A 27,810-nucleotide genomic window follows, 5' to 3' on the forward strand; every position below is an offset into this window, starting at 1 on the left:
TTAAAAAAAAATCTAGACTATGAGTAAATGTCTTTTTTTTTGGACCCTCAAACAGTTTTCATGTTCACTTGATAACAACTGCTTTTTTGATTTCTGCCTGGCTAGTTGTTCGAACAGTTCTTCTTTCTCATTCACAGATAGCTGCGATGGATCACTGGCATCCGGACTGCCTGCGGCTTCTTTCCGGAGTTCTTCGCATTTCTCAGAAAGTCGGGCTGCTAACTTTGCTAAGCTGAACAGAAGAGACGGTTAGTATGTTTAACGCCTCTGTCCATATCATATTATTTTTATTTGTTACTGAATCACACTCAGTCAAGACACTACACCGAAAAAATATATATACATTTGGTCAAATTTAAGGATACATATTACATAGTTTACACAAAAATATCACGTTTCTTATTAAAAATGTAATGTCATTGCTTGCACTAAACTTCATTTACACCAGTTTGTAATTGCTAGATTGAATTATGATTTGATGTGTTTGACAAGTGCTAGCAAGACCAGCAACCATGTCACATTGAAAAATTCTTTATTAATAATAATTATTAGAGAAGGAGAAGCCTTTATCTGTTATATTACAGCACAGTGAAATTAGGAAGTTGGGGTCAGAGCAGAGGGTCAGCCATGATTCAGCACCCCTGGGGCAGGAAGGGTTAAGGTTCTTGCTCAAGGGCCCAACAGTGACAGCTTGACCATACTGGGGCATAACCCCTGACCTTCTGATCAACAACTCTGAGCTTTAACCATTTCAACTTAAAGAGAATGAAAATAAATAAATAAATAAATAAAGAATTAATGAATAAAATTAATTAATTAAAACAAAAAGAAAATGAAAAAGAACCCTGAATATACAAATAGGCTATAGAAAATATATATAAAAAAAAAATCATTAAAATTTAATTCATCCAATCCACCATTTTTATATTGATACTTATTCTGTATTTTATTTATTTATTTTTTTTAATGTTAAAAAAATCCAAAAATAAAACATCTATCAGAAAATTATTCTATATAATTATAAATTATTCTTATAAATATCAGTGGTATACAAATTAGTTTTTCAACAACAGAGATGTCGTAAACGAATACAATAAAATGATCGTCTTCTTTCTAGTAAGAATAAACTTGAGTACGCTGTTTGAAAGAATTAATTATATAATCATAATTATTATAATCATTGCAACTTGAAGGACATGATACATGACTCACTCCAGAAAGAAAAGACAAGCCCTATTTTTTTGACATCCAGTATAATATCGAAAATATTGCAGTGTCTCAAGTACAGGATCGATGTATGCAGTTGATATTTCTTTACTTGAGTCATTTAATACTTAGACAGCAGTTTTATTGCAAAGAAAGAAGAGTAATAGGAGGATCAGCCACGACAGCAGCGGATTCGGCTCCATGATTAAAATGTCTCCGACATGCCGGAGTACAGCAGGTTCTGTTTGCCACTTGTCAGTAGTGACACGACACCAGAAAGAATAAACAGCCTGTTCACGTTGTTCTACACTTGACATTCAGCTTAAAATAATCAGGACAACTGTTTGGCACTGTTTGCTTTGGCAAACATGATTCATCATGTGAAGCACTGGCTTGCTGGTTAAGGCTGGAAGACTTCCCTCTCATCGTCCCAAGACAAACAGGAAGTCTGTTAGCTATGTTAGCTGAACCGTGACACATTATTGTCTATAATGTCTATTGCTAATGCTTTTGGTTTTTTTTAGAAACATCTTAATGATGCTTTGTGTTGTGCAGCTTTAAAAAAAAAGGCAACACTAGCAACATGATGCTAAATTTACAGCTGCAACATTTACAGTCACATCTGTCACTGTCACCACAACACAGACACTCAGGATTCCTTTACCATATGTCGCATCAGCGGCCCTTATTCATCAAAGTTGTGAAATTCACCAATTCTGTGTCTGTCACAACCATGCTGTTTCTGTCCTGTTTCTCCCGTCGCGTTCTCCACCCGTCTGTCACCTTTTGTAGTATATTTCCCGCTATACTTACATCACTTATTTTCTCTCCCTTCGTGTAGACTTTCCAGCTGTTTGCTCGTCCCTACAGTGTTACAATGTATGCACATCTTTGTAGTCATCCCCTTATTTCCATCATGAATGAATTGCCTGGATTTTGTCCATCTTTTCAGGATTTTCTAACTTGTCTGACTAGATATTGAGTCCTGCTTCAAAATGAATATAAATCCCCTGATAAAGGTTGAGGTTCTTCTAACCAAAGCAGGTTATAGTAATTATTTTTACAGACATGATAATATTACAGATTTTTTCATGTCTCAGTAACTGCTTTATTGGATCTGTAGCCTATTCCAAGTCTGAGGGGGAGAATTCAACCTGCATGGGATGCTATGTCGTTCACAGGGCACCACACACACACAGAACCTGCCGGAAACTCATATTGACACAGAGAACATATGAAACACCACACAGATCCAGAACCCTGTAGCTGTGAGGCCTCCATGCTGCTGTAATATAGATGTACACCATAACATAATATAATATGATGGTTTTCATGTACTCTATTACACATGTATCTTCAGTGATTGTAGCTGATTGCATGAAGATGTTTTAGGGCCTTTGCTGTCCCCCACAAATTAGTTTTTTCCATTGAAAATGAAAGTGTTAGGCAAAATCAGTTCACACATTTCTTTCGATTTCCTAAGTTGTGAAACCTGCGTGAACTTCCAAGTATGAAAAGTCTGTGCATTCCAAATTTTGATGCACTGAATGTTTTCTGTTTGCAAATATTTGTATAAATACCCAGCAATTCTCATGTCTCATTATTTATATTGACTTAAATTAAAAACTACAAATCATCTCATCAGTATCTCTCATAATGTTATTTTTCAAGCTGCTATGACATCCATTCATCCGTTAATGCATCCCTCCTCCATCCATCCATCCAACAATACATCCAACCATCCATCCATCAATCCATCCAACAATACGTCCAACCATCCATCCATAGATCAGTGCTTCCAACAATCCATCCATCCATCCATCCATCCATCCTTCCATCAATTTATCTATCTATAAATCCATCCATGCATCCACTTTCTGTATTACTTATCCTACACAGGGTTGCAGGGGACTTGTGGCACAAAGCAGGGGACACCCTGGGTGGGGTACCAGTCCATAACAGGGTACAATCACACACACTACAGATAATTTACAGACGCCAATCAACCTGTAATGTATGTATTTTGACTGGGGAGAAAACCATGGTACCCAGAGAGAGAACATGCAAACTCTACACACACAGAGTGGAGACTGGATTCAAACCCTTGACCCTGAATGTGGAAGGCAAACTTGCTAACTACTAAGCTGTTACATGCTCTCTACATCTCTACATCTGCTTAAATTATAGCTCTATAACTGATATGCACAGGATGGTTTAATTCCATTCTGTTTGATGTAAATGATGTACAAATGCTGGTTAAATTATGGTCTGTTTCATGTGTGTCTTATGTAGTATGTGATGTGTAAATGAAGGACAGGTTGGTACGCTCCCTGTTTCCACACCACTGAAGCTGATTCATTGCTTGAACTCAAATCAGTGGTAATTTTATACAACTGTTATATAATTCATATGTAAAACAGACCGTCTGTGATTCCCAGTGTCAAATTCTTTACCTGTTTCAAGGCTCCACTTTAATGAATACTGCACAGATGAAAATGAGACCTCAATGATACAAAAATATTCAAAAAAAGTTGCCAATCCATCTGTCTCTCTTATAACAATCTGCCATATTTGACTATAATAATATTTTTATTGGGCTCTTTTTTATGTCCCTTTTTCTACCCAGGAAATCGATTAAAGACAAGTCCTTCACCCACAGTGGATTTAAGGAGAAAAAAAACAAAACAAAATCACACCTTCCGGTTTCCCTCGGTCCTCAACTGAGTAATTACTCTGGCTGCAGTGTCCAAGCTATTTTCAGCCTCCGCCAGCCTCCGCTGTGTGTGAGCGCCTTGCAAACAGAACACTTTCCCTCCCCGAGGGAGGCGAGGAGGCTGTGTAAATGTTACTCCCTGCGTGCCGGAGATCTCCGGCGTGATATTCATCTCATCTCCTCCTATAGTATTGACTCTCAGCCTGCAGCAGCTAAGTAATGAACCATTCTGGTGTGTTCCTTCACACTTGACAGGGCAGGAGGGCATCGTTTTAGAAAGATGTACTAACTTAGCCTATAATGCTGTGTATACTATTTTGTCCCAATGCCTATGATCAAGCATTTAACATAAAGGATCGAAGCAGTGCAGTTTTTTTATTCACTGATATCCATGACCAAAATTCATAGAAAAAAGAAACAGGAAGTGGGGGTGGATTCTCCTGTCTGTACGTGGTAAGCACACAGTGGTTTTTTTTTTTTAACCATCTGTCCCTCATTTATTATGAGTAAGCTCCTCAAACAGGATTGTCTGTCCCAACCGTCCCTTGATGACGTTGTGCTATTCTAGGATGAACTGCGGAGGCCTGGCCAATCAGCCAATTCCTGAGAGTCTCCTCTAAGAGTCCCCCTTCAACATTCTGCTTACCGCAGTTCCTATTTTATTGCATTCTTGCACACACTCCAACTAAAACTTAGCAGTTCCCATCCCATTCAAAATGTAAAAGAAATATATATATATATATATATATATATATATATATATATATATATATATATATATATATACATATACTGCCTACACAGGATGTATTGGATGGCAGGAATTGCATGGTTGAATTTTTGAAGGCAGAGAACAATGATTGTGGGAAAGCGTGGCACAGCCGGAGAGAAGGATAGAGCAGTTTGTGTGTAAATAGAAGTTATTTGGAATTGTTTGGAAGCAAAAATGAACTGTCTTGCTAGAAACATTGACAAAGTATTCATTATTTTAGCTCTGATTGTTGGCTTAAAAGTATAGTTTATTCATGGAAACCTGTGTAGTTATTGGAGAATTGCTTTCATTGCTTGCATTTGAAATTGCATATTGTAACAGTACATAGTGCATTCGATTCAGTAACTACTGCATACACTATATTGCCAAAAGTATTTGCTCACCTGCCTTGACTCGCATATGAACTTAAGTGACATCCCATTCCTAATCCATAGGGTTCAATATGACGTCAGTCCACCCTTTGCAGCTATAACAGCTTCAACTCTTCTGGGAAGGCTGTCCACAAGGTTTAGGAGTGTGTTTATGGGAATTTTTGACCATTCTTCCAGAAGTGCATTTGTGAGGTCACACACTGATGTTGGACGAGAAGGCCTGGCTCTCAGTCTCCGCTCTAATTCATCCCAGAGGTGTTCTATCAGGTTGAGGTCAGGACTGTGCAGGCCAGTCAAGTTCATCCACACCAGACTCTGTCATCCATGTCTTTATGGACCTTGCTTTGTGCACTGGTGCACAGTCATGTTGGAAGAGGAAGGGGCCAGCTCCAAACTGTTCCCACAACGTTGGGAGCATGGAATTGTCCAAAATGTCTTGGTATGCTGAAGCATTCAGAGTTCCTTTCACTGGAACTAAGGGGCCAAGCCCAGCTCCTGAAAAACAACCCCACACCATAATCCCCCTCCACCAAACTTTACACTTGGCACAATGCAGTCAGACAAGTACCGTTCTCCTGGCAACCGCCAAACCCAGACTCGTCCATCAAATTGCCAGATGGAGAAGCGTGATTCATCACTCCAGAGAATGCGCCTCCATTGCTCTAGAGTCCAATGGCGGCGTGCTTTACACCACTGCATCCGACGCTTTGCATTGCACTTGGTGATGTATGGCTTGGATGCAGCTGCTCGGCCATGGAAACCCATTCCATGAAGCTCTCTGCGCACTGTTCTTGAGCTAATCTGAAGGCCACATGAAGTTTGGAGGTCTGTAGCGATTGACTCTGCAGAAAGTTGGCGATCTCTTCGCACTATGTGCCTCAACATCCGCTGACCCCGCTCCGTCAGTTTACGTGGCCTACCACTTCGTGGCTGAGTTGCTGTCGTTCCCAAACACTTCCACGTTCTTATAATACAGCTGACAGTTGACTGTGGAATATTTAGGAGCGAGGAAATTTCACGACTGGATTTGTTGCACAGGTGGCATCCTATCACAGTTCCACGCTGGAATTCACTGAGCTCCTGAGAGCGACCCATTCTTTCACAAATGTTTGTAAAAACAGTCTGCATGCCTAGGTGCTTGATTTTATACACCTGTGGCCATGGAAGTGATTGGAACACCTGATTCTGATTATTTGGATGGGTGAGCGAATACTTTTGGCAATATAGTGTATGTTTGAGTACCTTCTGCATTTGTTTTAGGTCCTACTGCATTTGATTCAGTACCTACTGCATTCAATTCAGTGCCTACTGCGTTTGATTGAGTACCCACTACTGAATTCCTATATTCGATTCAGTACCTTCTATATTTGATTCAGTACCCACTTTATGAGATTTGGTTCCAACTGTATTTGATTCAGTACCCAATATTGCGTTCCTACTGCATTTGATTCACTACCTATTGCATTTGTTTCAGTTCCTACTATGTTTGATTTAGTACCTACTGCATTTGTTTCAGTTTATACTGCATTCGATTCAGTACCTACTGCACTTGTTTCAGTTCCTACTACGTTTGATTTAGTACCTACTGCATTTGTTTCAGTTTATACTGCATTCGATTCAGTACCTACTGCACTTGTTTCAGTTCCTACTACGTTTGATTTAGTACCTACTGCATTTGTTTCAGTTTATACTGCATTCGATTCAGTACCTACTGCACTTGTTTCAGTTTATACTGCATTCGATTCAGTACCTACTGCATTTGTTTCAGTTCCTACTGCATTCAATTCAGTGCCTACTGCATTTGATTCACTACCTACTGCATTTGTTTCAATTCCTACTATGTTTGATTTAGTACCTACTGCATTTGTTTCAGTTCCTACTGCATTCAATTCAGTGCCTACTGCGTTTGATTGAGTACCCACTACTGAATTCCTATATTCGATTCAGTACCTTCTATATTTGTTTCAGTACCCACTTTATGAGATTTGGTTCCAACTGCATTTGATTCAGTTCCTACTGCATTCGAATCACTACCTACTGCATTCGATTCACTGCCTACTGCATTTGTTTCAGTTCCTACTACATTTGATTTATTACCTACTTCATTTGAATCTGTTTCTATTGCATTCAATTCAGTACCTACTGCATTTGAATCTGTTCTTACATTTTCTTACATTAAGTACCCACTAGTGCGTTCCTGCTGCATTTGATTCAGTACGCACTCCATGTGATTCGGCTCCTACTGCATTTGATTCAGTACCTACTGCATTCAATTTAGTTATTACTGCATTAGATTCAGTACCTGCTCATTTCATTTCAGTACCTACTACATTTGAATCAGTACCTACTGCATTGGATTCAGTAACTACTGCTCAGCTGTTGATACTGTACATACTGATCAGTATATGTTTGAGGTATGAATGCAATCCAGTCATACTTCACCCAACATGATGGTGTTGGCCATGTGACCTTTTTCCCCAATATTTAAACAGTTTTATTCTTGTCCTGTGTCTTAACCTCCAAGCTTAATTTGAAACCAAGAATGGTTTAACCACAAAGAACAAAGTTTAAAACCGAAAGCACTTACACAAGAACTGCCTTCTGTTATTTTTGATTCTGACAGCTCTTCTGCACCAGTCCAGATGCATTATGGGCTAGCACAGTTTGCATTAGTTCCATACTGCAGAATCTCAGAGAAAGCAGCAGGTCATCCGAGTTTATCTCGCCTACAGTTTAATGAATACTGAGAATTTGGACAAATCACTCCTTTGATGAACTGATTTTCACCTCTGTGTCGTAGTGAAGTAGGGATATTTTCAGCATCAACTAACTGCCTTCATTTTCAAACAAAGCCTTAGTTGATTGGGTTGAAGGTTCTTCAGTGTCGTGGCCTTACTGGAATCGCTCCAGTAGATTTCCAACTTAATTATGAACTAAAGTCTTTTTCTTCTTGTAACACTTAACATTTCTTTTTCTTCCAAGTTTCATTGTTTGGTTCACTGTATGGCCAAATGTACACACCTGAACAACACACCAATATGTCTTCCTTCCCGAAATAGTTGTATGCTGTAGCATTATAATTAACCTTCACTGGAACTACAAACCTGTTTCAGCATGACAAGTTTCCTGTGCACAAAGCAAAGCAAGTCCTTATGAAGATATGATGTGTTAAATTTGGAGTGGAAGAACTTGAGTGTCCTGCACAGAGCCCTGACCTTAACTGCATTGAACACCTTTGGGATGAACTGTAACACTAACTACAGACCTGCCTTTTACCGGACCTCACCAATGCTCTTGTGGCCAAAATCTAGCGGGAAGTCTTCCCAGAAAAGTGGAGGTTATTTTAACACCAAAGTTAAAATTGTTCAACAATCACATACGCCCACAAAATTTTGCCCATTTTGGTTATTGTAACACTATGGCAATTGAAAACACTCACAAGCACAGTCACTATTTCATGAAAGTTGTTATATTTATTATTATATTTATAGCAGTTATTATATTTCTCTCAAATTTGCCCTGTCAGGAGGTGGTGGGTGGAGCCCGCAGTTGACAGACAGGTCACCATGGCTGCAGTTGGACCTCAGGGCGCGCATGGAGGTGACGGCTGTAGCTACACAGGGCAGGCATGGAAGTCATGACTGGGTCAGCAGCTACACGCTTCTCTACAGCGACAGCGGGAGTGTGTGGAAACAGTACAGGAACGAGGACAGAGTTGCGGTGAGTCTTCATTACATTATTTCATCGACATCTTGCAAACCAGCAATTTGTGGCGAGGCAGGATTTTGGTGATGTTGGTGGTTTTTGATTGCGAAATTGATAGTAATTAACCTCTCAGAGGCTGCTGAAGAGTGAAGTTTTATTGGCTTCCTGACAATGTCTTTTTAAAGATCTTCTTTTAGCTTACTCAGCCAATCAATTACACACATCCCATGCCCGAGTGGAAAATGGAATCAGACTCTGTTATGTAATGCGGCTTAATATAGCCGTGTACGATTACCGAAAATGAATCCAGTAAAAACAAATGAAGCCAGGGAAGGTCTCATGCAAATTTGCTGCATGGTTAGGAGCCTATAGTGACTAATGAATAGTATAATAGATGCATCAAGATGCAAAGACTTGGATTTCATTTTAAAGGTGCAATTAGGAAATGGTAAAGCCACATTTCTTACATATCAAATTTATTCCTCTGCTTCGTGAATTTTAACGACGATCCTTTCAAGGATGCAAATGCCTCTGAAACACATAATTAATTCCTGTGAAAATGCAAATGATTGAAAGTTTAATGATATGGCAATAATATTTGCCTGTTTATTAGAGGCTCGGCGCATTTTCTTTTCCACTTTTTCTTTTCTAATTTTCCACTGGTACACAATATTTATAAACGTACATATGTTTGATTTAAATTTGGGATTAAGCCTCTTCAGTCAAATATGCTTTAAATAATAAATTGAATTACTTGAGGTGTGATTTCTAGACCTGTAACAAAATTCACATTCACACTTCATGAGATTTATGGCTTAGCAAGACTTAGACACCAAACGAGTTCCACTCTTTCATCCTCCATCTCAGCTTCTCTTTAAGACCCTACTTCCTTGCAGTATCATGTTCCAAAATGTTCCATGTGAGTACTTTTGTTCTACCAACCCACCTGTTTGCAAATGGCAAAAAATTGCAAAGCCTACAATGAATTCATTTGTAGAACAACCTAGGAGTTCATCCAGACTGCCAGCCAAATGCCTGATCAGATCACAAGGCTGCACTCGCAGCTGTCCTTTTATAACCAACACCATTACCAACCGCCCCATTACCAAATCCTCACATGCTATCAGCAAAACTTGTTCAAGCGTCCATAATATCTGTTACAGTAAATGAGCAAAATTCATTCATGTCAAGTGAAATCAGTGTATGTTTAATTAAATGTGAACATTAACTAAGAACATGGCTGCAATTTGTAAAAGAACGGCAAGAGAAAAAAAGCGAGATAAATTGATGAGCGTCATATCGAACACTTTACAAACAATATTAATAGTGATTATAGAAAGTAATGTTTATTTTTACATAATAATGGTAATAATATTACAATGTCCAATTAAACCTTATATAATAGTGTATATGTTTCCATGTATTGTTTCGACTTCTGAAAAATATCAAGCAACATCAATACAGCACAAGCGGTAAGGTATTTTCGACGACAATGATAGATGAATATCCTAACCCCAGGCCTTTTTACAAAGTAATGGCATGTTTATGCAGCTGCACCATGTTGAAATCATAACTGTGTTTGTGTAATTGTATTGTGTTTTAGTCATCTCTAAAAAGAGGTATTGACATATTAGGAGAAGAATTAGTGATATTTATCATTTAAAATGCCTGTCAGTTCACCATAGAGACAAGACTGACATTTGACATTCGAATGTCTGACATTTGTGTCTGTAACTGGTGCCAATATTAATATGTAATTCACATTAAAATAGTAATTTTTAGCAAGAACCAAGGCCAGTCTTGTCAATTTTGATTGGCTTGTTCAGTGGATCTGTTATCATTGCTGATTAACTGTCAGTCTTATGCTTCGTTCTTACTCCAATAGACCTGTCATGGAAGACGTTCGCATTCACACACTTCTCAGGCCTCCACAGCACACATTAACATCCTTTCTTTTGCCATCTGATCACAGCGATCACTTCACGATCCGATCAATGATCCATGGAAGCCGCCTCCCAGATAGTCAGCCGGTGCGTGCTGCTGTTTTCAGATATTGTTTTCAGACTTTATGTCCTCTGTAGAATTGTAACCATTCCCAGGGGAATGACAACCTAAAATCTGATCTTCCATCTCTGGAAGCCGGCGACTTGATCGGATTTTGGTGGCAGGTGTATTGTAGCTACCGCTACCACCTTGATGTAGATGATGAAACTCCATTTCAAGAGCCGCCGCTTTCTTGAGTTGAAATCATTTTAAGGAACATTAGACTTCCAAGTGGAATGCGATGATGAAATATAAAATCTCATTCTGGAGGCTAAGCCTTCATGCTTATAATATCCATATTATGACGGAGGAGATTGTCTACCAAGAGATTCATTGTTCCATATTGTTGCGAGGCAAATTGCATTCAAATTGAGATGCCTCTGTTATATAAAAGGTAAAATGACATTTCACAATATTACAGTCTAAAAAGAGACCACTTAAACTGGGTGAAATATTGCCAGCAGTTTATATGTTAATTAGTCATTTGGCAGTGCCAGAAAAGACAGAAGTTTGTGTGTTTATCAACACAAGGTTTTCTCTTTTGGTTCATTTTGTTGCAATGAAACAGAGATTCATGAGCGGAAAATGAAACATCTGTAAAATCTTGGGTCACAGTTTGATCACAAATAAGTTGCTTAAATTCTACTTATTTTCATATATATATATATATATATATATATATATATATATATATATATATATATATATATATATATATATATATATATATATATATATATATATATATATAGATAGATAGATAGATAGATAGATAGATAGATAGATAGGCAGGCAGGCAGGCAGGCAGACAGATAGACAGACAGATAGTTTAGAGATGAGGAAACTGGTAAAAAATTAAATTAAATTCTAAGAAAATGAACAAATAAATACGGACTTGACTTGTTCTCTTCCCAAACTGCCTTACAGATAAAACTTTATACCGCTCGATTTAAAACTACTGCATTTATTCAAGATTGCTCATCACGAAGAAATCAGACATTTTTTTTTTGTTTTTTGGATTTTTTTTTGTGTTAAGAAATGGTCTCTAGCAGGTAACTCTTTCTCTTTTTTTTCTTTCTGAGTCATCATACTCCTATAAAGCAAAAAGAATTTGAAAGAAAATACCCAACAAAAGGAAGAGAAATTACACTTGTGATTCCTGAGCAGTCTGAGTCTTCAGTTCAGTCCAAGGTGTGATGAAACATATACACTCTTTTTCGGTTCATTTTCTGAGCAAATGCCAAACCTGCACATTCTACCCAGCCTTTTTTTTTTTTCTTTTTTTCAAATAATAATAAGTTCAGGCAGCCACCTCATCTCTATTTATTCGAGCTACTCTTTCATCTCTACAGAGAACGAGCCCATCTGTGTCATTAATTAATAGCCACAACACGATGTGTTCATTACGCTTTGATATTTGTGGGTGTAAGTGTAGGCTTATGATTAGGATGGAACGAATAGAAAAAAATATATAAAACACAGCTTACCGTGTCACATCTGCTTATCCATTTCGAATGTAATTACATTTTAGGATTGTCTTTTATTTATTTCATTTCCTAATGATCATCAGATTCACGTTAATTCAGTTTTATTTGCTTTTAATAACGGACATTGGCGGAGTGTGAGGAAAAACCCCCCGAGACAATATGAGGAAGAAATCTTGAGACAAACCAGAAAGCTCATCCTCACACCAGAGAGCGTGATTATCAATTGTTTCCTTTCTATAACTGTATATAGTTAAGTGCAATAGTGTATCCATGAGCTTTTGAGCAACTTACACTATATTGCCAAAAGTATTCGCTCACCCATCCAAATAATCAGAATCAGGTGTTCCAATCACTTCCATGGCCACAGGTGTATAAAATCAAGCACCTAGGCATGCAGACTGTTTTTACAAACATTTGTGAAAGAATGGGTCGCTCTCAGGAGCTCAGTGAATTCCAGCGTGGAACTGTGATAGGATGCCACCTGTGCAACAAATCCAGTCGTGAAATTTCCTCGCTCCTAAATATTCCACAGTCAACTGTCAGCTGTATTATAAGAACGTGGAAGTGTTTGGGAACGACAGCAACTCAGCCACGAAGTGGTAGGCCACGTAAACTGACGGAGCGGGGTCAGCAGATGCTGAGGCGCATAGTGCGAAGAGATCGCCAACTTTCTGCAGAGTCAATCGCTACAGACCTCCAAACTTCCTGTGGCCTTCAGATTAGCTCAAGAACAGTGCGCAGAGAGCTTCAAGGAATGGGTTTCCATGGCCGAGCAGCTGCATCCAAGCCATACATCACCAAGTGCAATGCAAAGCGTCGGATGCAGTGGTGTAAAGCACGCCGCCACTGGACTCTAGAGCAGTGGAGACGCGTTCTCTGGAGTGACGAATCACGCTTCTCCATCTGGCAATTTGATGGACGAGTCTGGGCTTGGCGGTTGCCAGGAGAACGGTACTTGTCTGACTGCATTGTGCCAAGTGTAAAGTTTGGTGGAAGGGGGATTATGGTGTGGGGTTGTTTTTCAGGAGCTGGGCTTGGCCCCTTAGTTCCAGTGAAAGGAACTCTGAATGCTTCAGCATACCAAGACATTTTGGACAATTCCATGCTCCCAACTTTGTGGGAACAGTTTGGAGCTGGCCCCTTCCTCTTCCAACATGACTGTGCACCAGTGCACAAAGCAAGGTCCATAAAGACATGGATGACAGAGTCTGGTGTGGATGAACTTGACTGGCCTGCACAGAGTCCTGACCTCAACCCGATAGAACACCCTTGGGATGAATTAGGGCGGAGACTGAGAGCCAGGCCTTCTCGTCCAACATCAGTGTGTGACCTCACAAATGCGCTTCTGGAAGAATGGTCAAAAATTCCCATAAACACACTCCTAAACCTTGTGGACAGCCTTCCCAGAAGAGTTGAAGCTGTTATAGCTGCAAAGGGTGGACCGACGTCATATTGAACCCTATGGTTTAGGAATGGGATGTCACTTAAGTTCATATGCGAGTCAAGGCAGGTGAGCGAATACTTTTGGCAATATAGTGTATATATGAGCATTAGCGTAATTTCTTTTTTTCTCATTCACCAAATGTCTGGATACAGGTTTGTGTGCATCATTTAATATAAATGACATGAACACACACACGTTTATTACAAATTGGAATGATGAAGACATAACAAAAACAGCTGAGCTTGCCTTGCTTGAAGATTTTTTTAACGCACAGCCTTGAGCAGGGAACATGGTTTTAAAGATTGCAAGAAACTCAGGTCTTGGATTTCCAGATATTTTTAAGCCAAATAATGACATTCGTTTTATTTCCAAACACAGCAGAGGAAAAGACAACACTAGTGTAATCAGGGCAAAAGATTGCACTAAGCATACGATGGTACACTAATGCCACCATGCGATACATATCCTGAGGCAAGCTACACAAGAAGATACTGCCAGGAGATGATACTGAGACGCAGAAAATATTACATTTATTTTGCAATGACAACAAATCAAACCACTGCAATATCAAAATATTTCCACACACTTCCATCCACTTTATTAGGAACATCTGTACACCTGCTTGTATATGCAGCCAATCATGTGTCAGCAGCACAAAGCATAAAATCATGCACATTCCGATCAAAAAACATCAATAAAGAAAGTCTGATCTCTGTTACTTTAAACATGGCATGGATGTAGGTACCAGATGGGATAGTGGTATATTTCAGAAACTGTTGATCTCCTGGGATTTTCACACCCAACAGTCTCCAGAGTTTACACAGAATGGTGTGAAAAACAAAAAAATGAAAAAAAAACAACAATCTGTGAGTGGAAGATCTTCAGGCTGAAACACCTTGTTGATAAAAGAAATCATAGGAGAATATCCCGACCAGATTGAGCTGACAGGAAGTCTATAGCAACTCAAATAAGATACTGTATAGAAACTCTGGTGAGTAGAAAAGCATCTCAGAACACCTCCCAAGAGTATCTTCAACTGTCATTGTTGGTGCCAGATTGACTGGTTGAATATTTCAGAAACTACTGATCTCCTTTACTCTTTAAACTGTAAAGATTGTTGAACAGGTGAGGATCAAGAAAAAATCGCTTGGTCTGATGAATCTTGGTTTCTGCTGTGATATGCAGATGGTCAGTTGTCAACAGCATGAATTCATGGATCCAGTCTACCTTGTGTCAGCAGTTCAGGCTGGTGGTGGTGGAGTAGCTATGTAGGGAATATTTTCTTAGCACACATCAGTCCACTTAATATTAGTTGAACATCGTAGGAATGCCAGAGCCTATCAGGATATTGTTACTGACAATGCGCATCACTTTATGTGTACAATTTGCAGCTAGTTCTAGCATGATAATAAGGCACAGCTTCACAAAGTACAATTCGTGTACGTCACAATGAGTTTAGTGAACTTCCCTGGGCTCCCCAGTGACTAGATCTGAATCCAATAGAGCACCTTTGGGACGTGGTCATAAAGAAACCTCACAGAATAATTGTGTCGACAGATTTGCAACACTTGAATGGATCAGAATCTCAAAGGATTGTTTCAAATCCCAGTGGAATCCATGCCATGATGAATTAAGGCTGGTCTGAAAGCTAAAGCAAGCACAGTCAGTCTTATTATGGTATTCCTAATAAAGTGGCTAGTGACTGTATCAGGTCATTGCAAATTTAATGCCCATTATCATATGATGAATAGTTCTTTTCATTGTTCTCGGTGTAACAGCAAATGCTACATTTAGACTGCTGGGCCTCTAATTTAAGTCCCAGTTGGGCCATATGCTGTCCATGTTTGGGGTCCTCTGAAGTTTAGTTGTCCGTTTCTCTTATTAGGTGCCAAGCATGGCAGGGATTCCCTGTCGATGGTTATGGTCTAGCACTGCCTTAATCCTTAAATCATGTAGTTAGCATTTAGATCCCGCTGTGCTAAGCTACTCCACCGGGATAAAGAAAAGCTCAAATTGAGAGCAACAGGTGTAACGATATCATCTGAAGCCATCCAAGGCAACAAGCCTGTACTTCAAAAGCAGAAATAGCTGTTGAGACAAATCAAGTGTGTTCAAGTTTTCTCCACCACAGGCAGCTGACAGCGACACATTTCACACGAAGCATTCATTGGCCTCACGTCTTGTACGGCTGTCACCTGAACAGGGATTACCTTGTTGGAAAATTGCTGAGTTCAGAGGCTCGGCTAGTCCCTCCTTCAGGTCATTGCTTTCTTCTTACAAGCTGCCAGGGGGTTTTGAACTACATCAAGGCTTTCATGTCAGTCACTGTTGATGACTGCATGAGAGAGAGAGAGAGAGAGAGAGAGAGAAGATGAAGAAGTGGTATTAAATGATTTCCATTACAGGACATTTCCTCAGATTGTGACTAGCTTCAGGGAGCTGAGAAAAGATTTGAGGAACTCGGACATGAACAGCTGATTGATCAAGTGTGCTAGATGTCAGAGCAGTGGCATTTAAAAGCCAGGAGCTGGTTTGTGGGTTTTGATAAAGTAATGTTGATGATTTCAGTTCAGGTTGCTTTAAAATCATTTCCCTCCTTTTTCTGCAGGAAAAAGCTATTAGGTATTTAGCTATTACGAACAGCTCGTAGGGTAAATGTCCCTTGCCGAAGTTTCTAAGATGGACTCACTGTAAGTGAAGCCTGGCAGCGAGAAATCAAAGCACGGCATCTAGGAAGAAAAGCACACAGGATGGCTGTTGTTCAAACCCGGTGTGGAGCAATACTTATCTCATTTTTTATGATGTCAATCATACTAACTGTCTGCTTTATGCTTTGCTTCAAACATGGCAAGCCCTGCCAAATATACAGTATACAGATAGAGCCCCCAAGCAAAAAATAATAAAAAAAACACAAAAAAACAAAAAGAAAAAAAAGTTTTAAATACGGTCGACCTGCTTTCAGCCCCTATATTCTGAACTTCCCTTCGGATTCATTTAGTGCTTCAGGCAACAATTATCTTCCATTTTCTATAGGCCTCTAAATCACCCCTCCGCCCCTCCCAAACACACACACACACCACCTACCCCTTCATCTTTCCTCTATCTCTCTATTCTCTCATTACACAGAGGCTTAAGCAGCGCACAGGTAATCGATATGAAAGACCCATCGTTTTGTTGGATTGCTTTGCTTGAAGCAGGAGCCTTCTGGCCCATTCCGCTCCCATCAAGTCTAATGATGCCTGAGACTCATTTAGACTAAGAAAATTCTTAACCAATATTGCGCAGAATGTGTTTAGCCTGCAACTGAATTTCCTCAAGGTTTCTCTAGTGGTTGTGAAGAAGTTCATGACCCGCCGCGTTTTTATAGACCTAGATATCCAATTCCATTCGGCTGCTCTCTGGCCCCTTGGTGAGCTTTATCATACATCAGGCCACTCGGGAAAACATAGTAGGTTTGCATTCTAAATATATTTTACTTCAGTCTGGTTGCTGGGAAGGAAATACTACTAATACAAAAATACTGCAGAGAATAAGGCTTTATGATCTGCAGGAATTTAAATGAGAACATCCTAGAAGAGACATTTAGTCGTAATGTATCACCATTTTAAGCCGTTTTCTTCTTGCTTCTTTATTATTTTACTAGTTTTAGATAATTGGGTAGCTTCTGTGGGTATCTTTAGGTAATAAACTGCCTGAAATTGATAAAGGATTAAAAAAAAAAACAAAAAAAAAAACACCTTCAGTATGACAGACATAGCAGCATGGCGAATGCAAATTTTTTTCCCTGAACGCTCGCTAGCATTTAATTCAAGGCAGAATTTATGAGAGCTACTTAATAACTACTGAGAAAATGTATGTCATGTAACATGACAACTAGCAACTATGCAGAATAAGTTTCAAAATTCAGCAAGTGCACCAGGGTTTTTTTTTTACTAACAATTTTCTTTTCACAGGATGAAGAGGTAGAAATCAGTAAATTATGCAGATGTACAAGAGTGAAAGAGTGTGAGTTTGTAGGCATGCAGTGATTCAGTGAACAGTCGTTTTTCTAACCGTATCAGATATGCTAGATAACTAGTTTGATACGTGGAACAGCACAAGCCGATTGAGTTAGATATTTTATGCTAGCTTGCCAGTTTTTGCTTATTTGCTTCTTAAAAATAAAGCTTTGCACAATATAATCCTGTAGCAGTGTAGTCCTTCCTGTTTCCTGGTATTTTTGGTGTCTGTAATCCTACAGTCACATACAATTGTCCATCCTGAGACTGTTTCTCCATTTTACTGCTTTAAAAATCCCTGGATCAATTTAAAAAACTCGTGCTTGTAAAAGTGTGCTGCAGTAGTCTGTGGAATAAATGGGAAGGCGCTTATTAGGGTTTGGATCGAGATCGAGAGCCACAATTCAGCCACAATTCAACATCTTTAAGAAAAATACGTTTATATATTCTGCACTCTGCACCAAAAGTTCTCCTCCAGCTTCCTCTGAGGAATCAATAAGCATCCTAATAGTCCAGTTCTTTTTCTTCTCCACTATAAAACTTTGCAATTTGACTGTTAGACAGGAAGTCATACATCCTGTAGCTCAGGATGTGGCTGAAGATGTGTGTTGTTTCCTGCTAGCATCTGTTTTGATTGACATCCGTCTAGGGGGTATTTTATTTATCTGCACTATCCGATCCAATTCCTTTGTTTTGTGCTTTCAGCTATAATCACTGCCAAAAAGCAGCTTTAGAGAAATCTGGATGTAGATTTATATATAGATTTCTAATGAGCAAGCCGGAGGCGACAGCGGCAAGGAAAAGCTCCCTGAGACAACATGAAGAAGAAGCCTTGAGGCGAACCAGACTCAAAAAGGGAACTCGTCTTCTTCTATGCGGCATTGAAAATCATTATGCTTCCAAAATGGTGTACTTAAAATATATATATATATATATATATATATATATATCTAAAAAATAAGAGACCACTGCAAAAGAATCAGTTTCTTATGTTTTTTTTTTTCTTACAGGTGCATGTACAGTATTGGTGAGATGAACAGTTTTGTTTCATTTTTTGTTGAACTGCTGACAAAATTTCTCCTAAATTCAAAATATAACTATTGTTATTTAGAGTGTATATTTAAAGGAAATGACAACACATCAAAATAACCCAAGATCATGCAGTATTTGCAGAGCTTTAATAACTCAAATAAAACAAAATGCAAATAATTGGTAAACAAATTGTGTTAACGCTTTGGCTAAATAACATTAAGAAATCAGTATTTGGTGGAATAACCCAGATTTGCATGTGTTTTGGCTCCATGCTCTCCACCAGTTTTTCACATTGCTGTTGGGGAACTTTATACCACTCTTTTTGCAAAAAAGCAAACAGCTCAACTTTGCTTGATGGTTTGTGACCATCCATCTTCCTCATGATGACATTCAATAGGGTTCAAATCTGGAGATTGGGCAGTGGACTCTTATTTTTTTCCAGAGCTGTATATATACAGCAGCAGCAGTCCATGACCGTACATTTTAGTGAAGCAGGACAAAAATGAATTTGAGAGCCTCAATCACACCTCATTTGTGCTATAGGCTATGATTATTAATTTATTTATTACAGTAACCATTTTAGGAATCAACAACATACAGCCCAACCCTTTATTTCTTTACTTGGCCTTTGTATGGGCCACTGTGGTTTATTTCTCCACAGATCAATGTTCAATGGCGCATATACAAATTCTTGGGCTCTGATCCACCTGCTCCTATGTTCGAGTCGCCACTGGCTGAACAGATTTTCCGTGAGAGTATCATAGTGTTTATGATTATATCAGGTATAGACAGTATGCAGGGTCCAGAGATTGTCCACTGACGAAAGGGTGAGATTTGATCTGAATAGTGTTACTGGGGAATAAAACACTGTTCAGGGTGTTGATGTGGGAATATGCAGCTCAGCAGAGTGAATCCAAAATAGAGTCAACTCCAAAATTATTGCCTCCCTTTATAAAAATTGGCAAAATATTAAATATATTTAAATTAAAATTAAGTGAAGGAGATCCTGGTATTTTAAACATAGATACAGGGACATTGTATAGTTCTATTTTAACACAAATTTTATATAGATTTATTTTAACCTAAATTTTAGTTGTATTTGAACACAAAGTTGACATAAAAAAATAAAAATAAACAAATAAATAAATAAATTTAAAAAATGATATGGATCTGTTTCATATTCACAGACTCAGAGACTAACAGATGGTGATTTTTATTGTTGTTGTTTTAATATCCAGTACTGGATCTGTACAGGATGTAGAGATTCTTCCTTTTGTTACGATTAAAGCAACCCAAAGGACACCAACCAACAAGTTCTTTATCATCCCGACTAGCTGGGGTCTGCAGCTTCCTAGCTTTCTGTTGTCTAGATCTTTTCCTAAATCTTTCTTCATGAGTGTGAGATATGCAATAACACAGCTATACAGCAGAGACACATGCAGCACACGTTAAATCGTCCACCAAGGTCAGCGAACATCTATCATCTCTATTTTAAAGAGGTTTCATATGAAATAAACCTCTCGTTTATACCTCAGGGAAACCTGGCCAATGGCAACAATAGAGATTGACTGCCGTTTAATCACTTCGCCCGCTCTGAAGGGCATCAGGAAGTCAGGAGTAGACTGCATGTTTTGTTCTTATTAATTGAAAGCTGTAGGCTGGTTACATAAAATGCAGACAGTAATTAATTAAGTCTAAGTTTGGTGTGTTTAGTCATTAGACCATGTACAGTGTCAGAACAGTCTACTTTATGTGAACAGGGTATGTGTTTGAAAAAACAAAGCATTATGCCAACATGATATACAGACAGGATTCATTTTTTACGTCTTTTCAGTAACACACAATCAAGGACCAAATCTTTGATGTGTTTTTAATTTTTCCGGTTGTCAGTCGAGGCAGAAATAAAATGAAAAATGACTAGCAATTTAATGTATTTGTTTTTGCTCATACGTGTAAAACAGCTTTGAGAAAAAATCACCCCGGGCGTTCATTTTCCCACAGTGCCGACGCCGTGTGATGGAATCATCACCCGTATCCCTTTAGATAGTTTGTCTTTTCTTTTTTTTCTAGTCCGTTGAGCAGCAGTAAATAAAACATGCACTCTGATGGGCCGTGTGCTCACAAGTGCGATAGCCATCAGGAAGAAATGTGAGGAAAAGAGAAGAGGGGGGAGGTGGAACGAGGAGGACAGGAAGATAGGTCCAGCCAGTGTACACCCACCCCCCCACCCCACACACACATGCACAACAACAACAAATACATATCCACTACTACTACAGCATCTATTTGTTTAGCTGTTCATTTTCTTTTCCTACTGTATGTATAGTACTAACAACGTACAGGTTCACATTCTATTCTATTCTATTCTATTCTATTCTATTCTATTCTATTCTATTCTATTCTATTCTTTTGTAGTAAGAAATGACCTGAAAAAAATATTTTGTTGTTATTGGTAATATCTACAAAATATATTCAAATGAAAAACCGGAATAAAATACGAGCTGGAAAAGGAAAAAAATATGGAATAGAGAGTGGAAGAGAGAAATGAGGAAGAGGAAAATAAGCCTTGAGATAGGCAGACAGTAGAAAATACACACTCACACACACACACAGAGAGAGAGAGAGAGAGAGAGAGAAGGAGAAACAGTGAGTTTAGTCCCTTCGGGATAGCTGTCTCAGCTCTGCTGTTAGGTTTGCTCTCTATTTCTGACACACACTCAAGCCTTCGTTTCCCCAGTGAATAAGAGCATCTCATTTAACCCCCTCATTTTCACAAAGTATTTAATTCATATATATTTATATAAGAGAGAGAGAGACAGAGAGAGAGAGAGAGAGAGAGAGAGAGAGAGAGATTTCATAATAAAGAGATAAATACAGATAACAAGGCTTAAAGGTTTTAAAGTTTTCACTCTGTGTTCTTAAAAAAAATCTGAATTTTCCACCAATTTCAAGCTATTTTTGTCGCATCTGTTGCTTTGAGAAAGCTATTATCTGGATGAACTCACAGCTTTTGCTTAAAAATCATGGTGAGGAAGTACAGGGGAACTATTAGAAAGCCCACAGGACCATATTAAGCAGAGCAGCTCGACATACAATCATTTGCATTTCTTTTGTTTACTCACAGCTGCCTGGGTTATGAGCATGTCTCTGTATCTTCCTCAGCAAAAAATGATTATTAGTGGTTTAATACACAGCACAAGGGTCAATAATTTGAACATTTTTATTTGGCAGTCTAGTTCGAATCTAATCAATGAGCTGTTAGAGTCGTGTTAAAGATACAATACAATACAAAACAATACAGTCGGTTATTCTGGTACGAGCCACAGGATTTTTCCACTGTGTTCCTCCTACAGTAGACTTCCTGATCTTAACGCCGTCCTTGACACCACTATCTTCCACCATCCCATCTCCCTCCTCCCCAATTACACCAAATTACCTTCATTTACCTATCTTCTGCCCTCATGGGGCACATTCACCTCATTCAAAACGGTTTAAGTGACGCATGACCCAGAGGATCAGACGTAAACGGCTGACGAAACCGGTCTAGGTGGAAAAAATGGGAAGAAAGATAATGAAGTGTTCAGGGGGAGATGTTTACACCGGCATGGCATCTGAGCCTGGTATGTCGTCGCACCGGGCCCAGGGGGCAAAGGTAACTGGGAGGATGTATTGTTATGGTTTTATTCCCAGAGATGGAAGAAGAGAGGTTATTCTGGAAAAGGAACAGATTTCATCATACGTAGGTAGATCACAAAGGAAAGGATATGAGTACGTGATGGAAGAAGTGACACAGAGCGGGTATTTTAGCGTTTCCCCAGTGTTTAGAAAGCCGTATCAATAACATACATGTGGTGGCCTGGAAAAAAACCCATTATATGGTCAAATTTAGACATTTTCTACTATATATTCAATTTCATTCAGTTTAACTGGTTTTGTGCTTTCAACATTGGCTATTGCTTTACTGCTTTACAGAAATATATATCTATATTATATTTATCTCTAATGAGCGAGTCAGTTGAGATGGTAGTGAGGAAAAACTCCCTGAGAGATAAATGCATCAAAAGGGAATTTATCCTCATCTTGGTGACACCCTATAGTGTGAGTATAGATCATTTCCCTTCAAATTAAAAGTCTGTTTAATCCAAAAAAGTGAAGAAAACTGCATTTAATTATTATTTTAGAGTTCCACTGATGTTGCTCCATCTGCATGCACATTTTTAATGCAATCTATTCACAGAACCAATAATTTTACAGAGAGTCTCATTTGATTAAAGTTTCCAACAGGAAATGAGTTCTCACTTTAAGATTTTAGCATCATCCCTATCAGATTCGGTCTCATCAGCTTTCAACACGAGCCTCAGTGTCATCTCTTCAGTCTGTCTGTTCAGGATAACAGGATGTAGGTGCTGAAATACAAACACATCATTCAGATTTAACAGATAATGTGTTATTCTGCTACACAGATACAAATCGGAGGTGCGATATATTTATTCACATTAAAAAAAAAATCCTTTACAGGATATCAGGCTGAGATTTCAGTCAATCATCCTTAGTAACTGCCTGGTCAGGGTTGAAGGCTAGAAGTTTATTTAAACAAATAAAGTTAAAAAATGCATGATTTTTTTAAAATAAATAAACTCCTATATACAAAAAGACCCACTAGTTGAGACCCTATTATGAACATGAGTGATGTAGCTGAGGTCAAGGTACTTTCCAAGCTAGCAGAATTCACAGTCCAGGCAGACATTGCTAGCATTTTAGGCAATTTGTGTTTAAATTCAAATACAGATGTAAATATGAACATCTGGAGTATTCAAAAAATACAAATAGTCATCGCATTACACTTTCACTGTACAAAGTGTGTAAAAGCATGGCAGATACTTTCACATCCAGTCTCTGATTACAAACCTAACTGATTTAGGTTTATGTCCATTTATTATTGTGTGTAGCTATACACCAACTTGTCATTTATTACATGAGAATTTTACACTTAGCTAGAAAGATTGTAAACATCATTAGCCAGACTGGCTGCATTTACTGCTGTGTTTGTTACAGGCTTGTTACCAGATGTGCCCTTTGCAGACAGATGTTCCAAGGCAGGGTTAGAAAGTAAATGAAAACATTTCCATATAGATTTAGTGAAATACACAGGGTGTCTGAAATGTCAGGAATCGTTGGGAATATGGTGAGCAAATATGTCCATCTGAATATCATTCCATCCAGGAGAAACTCGGAGATATTCAGAGAATTTTGTTTTTTCACAGATTTGGGCCAAGACGTGTTGTGTGATATCATTACAACACACAGTTGTCATAAAAAGTCATTATATATGTGTCAGTACTGGTAGGGATTTAAAAGTGTGTTTGTAATTTCACTAATTCAAGTAGTTTTCCACAAAAAAACAAATGAAATGAAATGAAATGAAATGAAATGAAATGAAATGAAATAAATAAATAAATAAATAAATAAATAAAAAATCAGCAGCAAAATCAATGGCTACAACAATCAAAATTAAATAAATTAATAAGTAAGTAAGTGAGTAAATTAACAAACAAATAAATAAATAAATAAAAATGTTGAGCAAAAAATAAAAAACAATACTACGTCTGAGAAGTATATAGAGTCTAAGGGCAGTAATATGTAAAGCATACATGTTGTAAATAATTATATGTAAATTAAATAAAGTTGTAAATAGTTTTTAAAGAAAAAGTATATTTAGTTTTACTCTCATCTCATCAAGAATTTCCAGAATTCAGCAATATCCAATGAGTTTTCCTAAACCGCCGCTGATAAACTGTAGCTTGGAAACTTGTTTGCTGAAGGCAACTTTCCTTAACGAGCTTCGAGTAGAAGTTGGTCACGCAAGCTAATGAACACACCAATGTACGGATATATCAGTAATATTGAGCAGGGGTATGTTCATTCTCAGAGGAGCGGTAGTAGTCCTTGGACTTCTTGCACACTACACGCATGTCTATAGGTGGGTGGACAATTAAAGAAGAGGAAGATGAGCTCAGGGAATGAAGGTAAAAATTTTCTGTCAGCTTTTGTAAAATAACAAGAATAAGAATAATAAAGATGTAGAAATAGGAGAATAACCTGCTAACCATCTTGGGTTTTTTTTGTTTATAATATTAATTTATATATATTATTTGAAACACCAGACTTGGTTAAATCAAACTTTGTGTCATTAACATCATACACATTTCACAAATGGAGCACATTTTAAGCTGTAACAAATTAGTTTTGCAAATTAGATTAAAATTATACCTTTTTGTTCCCCATTTTTAGCTATTTTACTCCTTTACCTGGTATTTAAATTGAAAATAAATAAAAAATAAATAAAAACAGCTTGAAAGCTTGTCAGTATTCTAAAAACATGTATTCTTTTCAAAAGTATCTTAAATAAATTTAAGTCATTTTGTTTCACTGCCTCTTCTTGAGGTATACACTCAGATTCCTGTCTATTCGTGACGTTGCTAAAGCCCTGTTTTTCTTCCGGATTTTACGGTTTTGGAATTTACATGTTTTCTAGTTTGTTTGTGTATTCCATTCCTTTTGAATGTTCCGGTATTTTTGGACTGTTCCTATTTATTGACTGATTGCCTTATTTCCTGTTTTTTGCACTTCCCATCCTTTGGAACTGTTTTGTTTCTGCACCTTGTTTTGTGAAGTAAACTCACCCTGAACTTGCATCCAACCCCTGAGTTGGCCATGTGACAAAAATACTATTATGTCATTTTTATTGCTAACACACAAATGTTGACACAAATGTTGAAAGAATTATATTTCTTTCCTTTTTTTCCCCGTGTTCATCCTCTGGTGTCTGCGGCTCATCAGTACGGCTCACCAATGAATCCAATTAAATCTTACTTTATTCTTCACATATGGATGTGGAGTGACAAACTCCACACCTTTTCTCCAACACTCTTTGTCTGACAGTCGCAGACAGGATTATTGCGTAAAAAAATCTGCCAACTGACAGCATTCGTTGTCTATTCTGTGCACGCGCAGCCCACTCCAATATGTCGAGTTTGGCTCTGGGTTCTCAGTGTTTTACCAAAAAAAATTATTCTTCTGTCTACACAAAAGCATTGCATCAGTTATAGTAAACATGAAACATAATATACAGTATAGAGTACACCGATCAGCTGTAACATTAAAACCAATAAAACCAATATTGCATAGGTCCACCTTTGACCTGTCGAGGCCTGGATTCCTGAAGACCTCTGAAGGTGTGCTGTGGTATCTGACACCAAGACGTTAGCAGCAGTCCTGTAGCTCACAAGGTCGAAGTGGGGCTGATGTGAATCGGACTTGTTTGTCTGACACATCCCACAGTTGCTTGATGGTATCGAGATCTGGGGAATTTGGATGCCATGTCAACACCTGGAACTCTTTATCATGTTCCTGAAATCATTCGTGAATAATTTTTGCCGTGTAGCAGGGAGCAAGATTAGGGCCTGCTGAAAGAGGACACTGCCATTAGGGAATATCGTTGCCATGATAGGGGTGTACTTGGTCTGCGGCAATGTTTAGGTAGGTGGTATGTGTCAAAGTAACATAAGTACCAGGATCTAAGGTTTTCAAGCAGAACATCACACAATTCAGAGCATCACTGACTTGCCTGCTTCCGATAGTGCATCCAGGTGCCATTTTTTCTAGCAGTAAGCAATGCACACCCACCAGACTGTCCACATGACGTAAAAGATGGTCTAGGGCAGATGCTCACATTCCCATTCTAGATACTTCAGGTGATGTACAGGGGTCAGAATAACCCTGAATGCAGCAAGCTGAGATGCTCTGACTCTTTTCTACCAGAACAAGCAGTAACTTTTTAAGCAATTTGATCAGTGTATATGCACAGAATATATAGGCAGCCGTTCAGATTTTCCACAAATCACTCTGACATATTCAGAGGTGACAAGTTTCATAAGAAAAGTTGATTGTCTTCAGAGTCAGGTTGCACAGGTCCTTCTTGTATCCTAATTTCCTGGTTTATATACAGTGGAACCTTGGCATACGAATTGGTTCTGGAGGCAAGTTCTTAAGGTGAAAATGTGTATTGCGAAATGAATTTTCCCATAAGAAATAATGTAAATGCAGATAATCCGTTCCAGCCACCCAAAAATATTACCAATATTACCAATACGAAGCGTATGTAAACTGTATGGCTGCTTACAAAGAACTGACCCAAGCCAAGAATTCCATGTCAAGGGTCCTCACAGGAAGTCGTGCCACCAGGATTGGACTAAAAATAGAACAGACCACCCACGCCACCAATCTGTCCACAAAAAAATGCCTGAAAAATCACCTAGCTTTTGAAGGCATGCTGAAGGCAAACGTTGGTATCGTGGGTTGACTCTTTTGAAACAGCTTTTGCTGATTGAAAAAAAAATCTTAATATTCAAAAACTTACTTCTGTTGACTTCTTCTCACTGACACAAACAAGTGTTGACCGGCTCCCGGACATATTCGCAACTTAGCCAGCATTCAGTTCAGGTACATATACAGCTCTGGAAAAAAATACCACTGTAAAATTCTTATGTTATTTTATTACAGTTGCATGTATTGGTGAGATGAACAGTTTTGGTTCATTTTTTTGTTGAACTGCTGACAATATTTCTGCTAAATTCAAAATATAACTATTGTTATTTAGAGTGTATATTTAAAGGAAATGACAACACATCAAATTAACCCAAGATCATGCAGTATTTGCAGAGCTTTAATAACTCAAATAAAACAAAATGCAAATAATTGGTAAACAAATTGTGTTAATGCTTTGGCTAAATAACATTAAGAAATCAGTATTTGGTGGAATAACCCCGATTTGCAGGCGATTTGGCTCCATGCTCTCCACCAGCTGAGCAACCAGCTCAGTTTTGCTTGATGGTTTGTGACCATCCATCTTCCTCTTGATGACATTCCAGAGGTTTTCAATAGGGTTCAAATCTGAAGACTGGGCAGTGGTATATATGTATATATCATTTGTATGCTGAGGTTCCACGGTAAATGTATAGTATCAGGTTTATGTATTTA

The 27,810-nt window shown here is 38.3% G+C and overlaps 1 protein-coding gene across 2 annotated transcripts in view; it reads left to right on the forward strand.

Annotated features, from left to right (window-relative positions):
- cntnap5a (contactin associated protein family member 5a) overlaps nucleotides 1-27,810 on the forward strand; it is a 128,724-nt gene that overhangs the window by 40,448 nt on the left and 60,466 nt on the right. For both annotated transcript variants that reach the window (XM_058391658.1, XM_058391659.1), the window contains exons 2-3: nucleotides 138-248; nucleotides 8,589-8,782. In XM_058391658.1, coding sequence (XP_058247641.1) covers nucleotides 138-248; nucleotides 8,589-8,782 — 305 coding nt within the window. The remainder of the gene's footprint in view (nucleotides 1-137; nucleotides 249-8,588; nucleotides 8,783-27,810) is intronic.

This window comes from Hemibagrus wyckioides, linkage group LG06 (genome assembly GCF_019097595.1).
Source record: "Hemibagrus wyckioides isolate EC202008001 linkage group LG06, SWU_Hwy_1.0, whole genome shotgun sequence".
Classification (NCBI taxonomy): Eukaryota; Metazoa; Chordata; class Actinopteri; order Siluriformes; family Bagridae; genus Hemibagrus; species Hemibagrus wyckioides.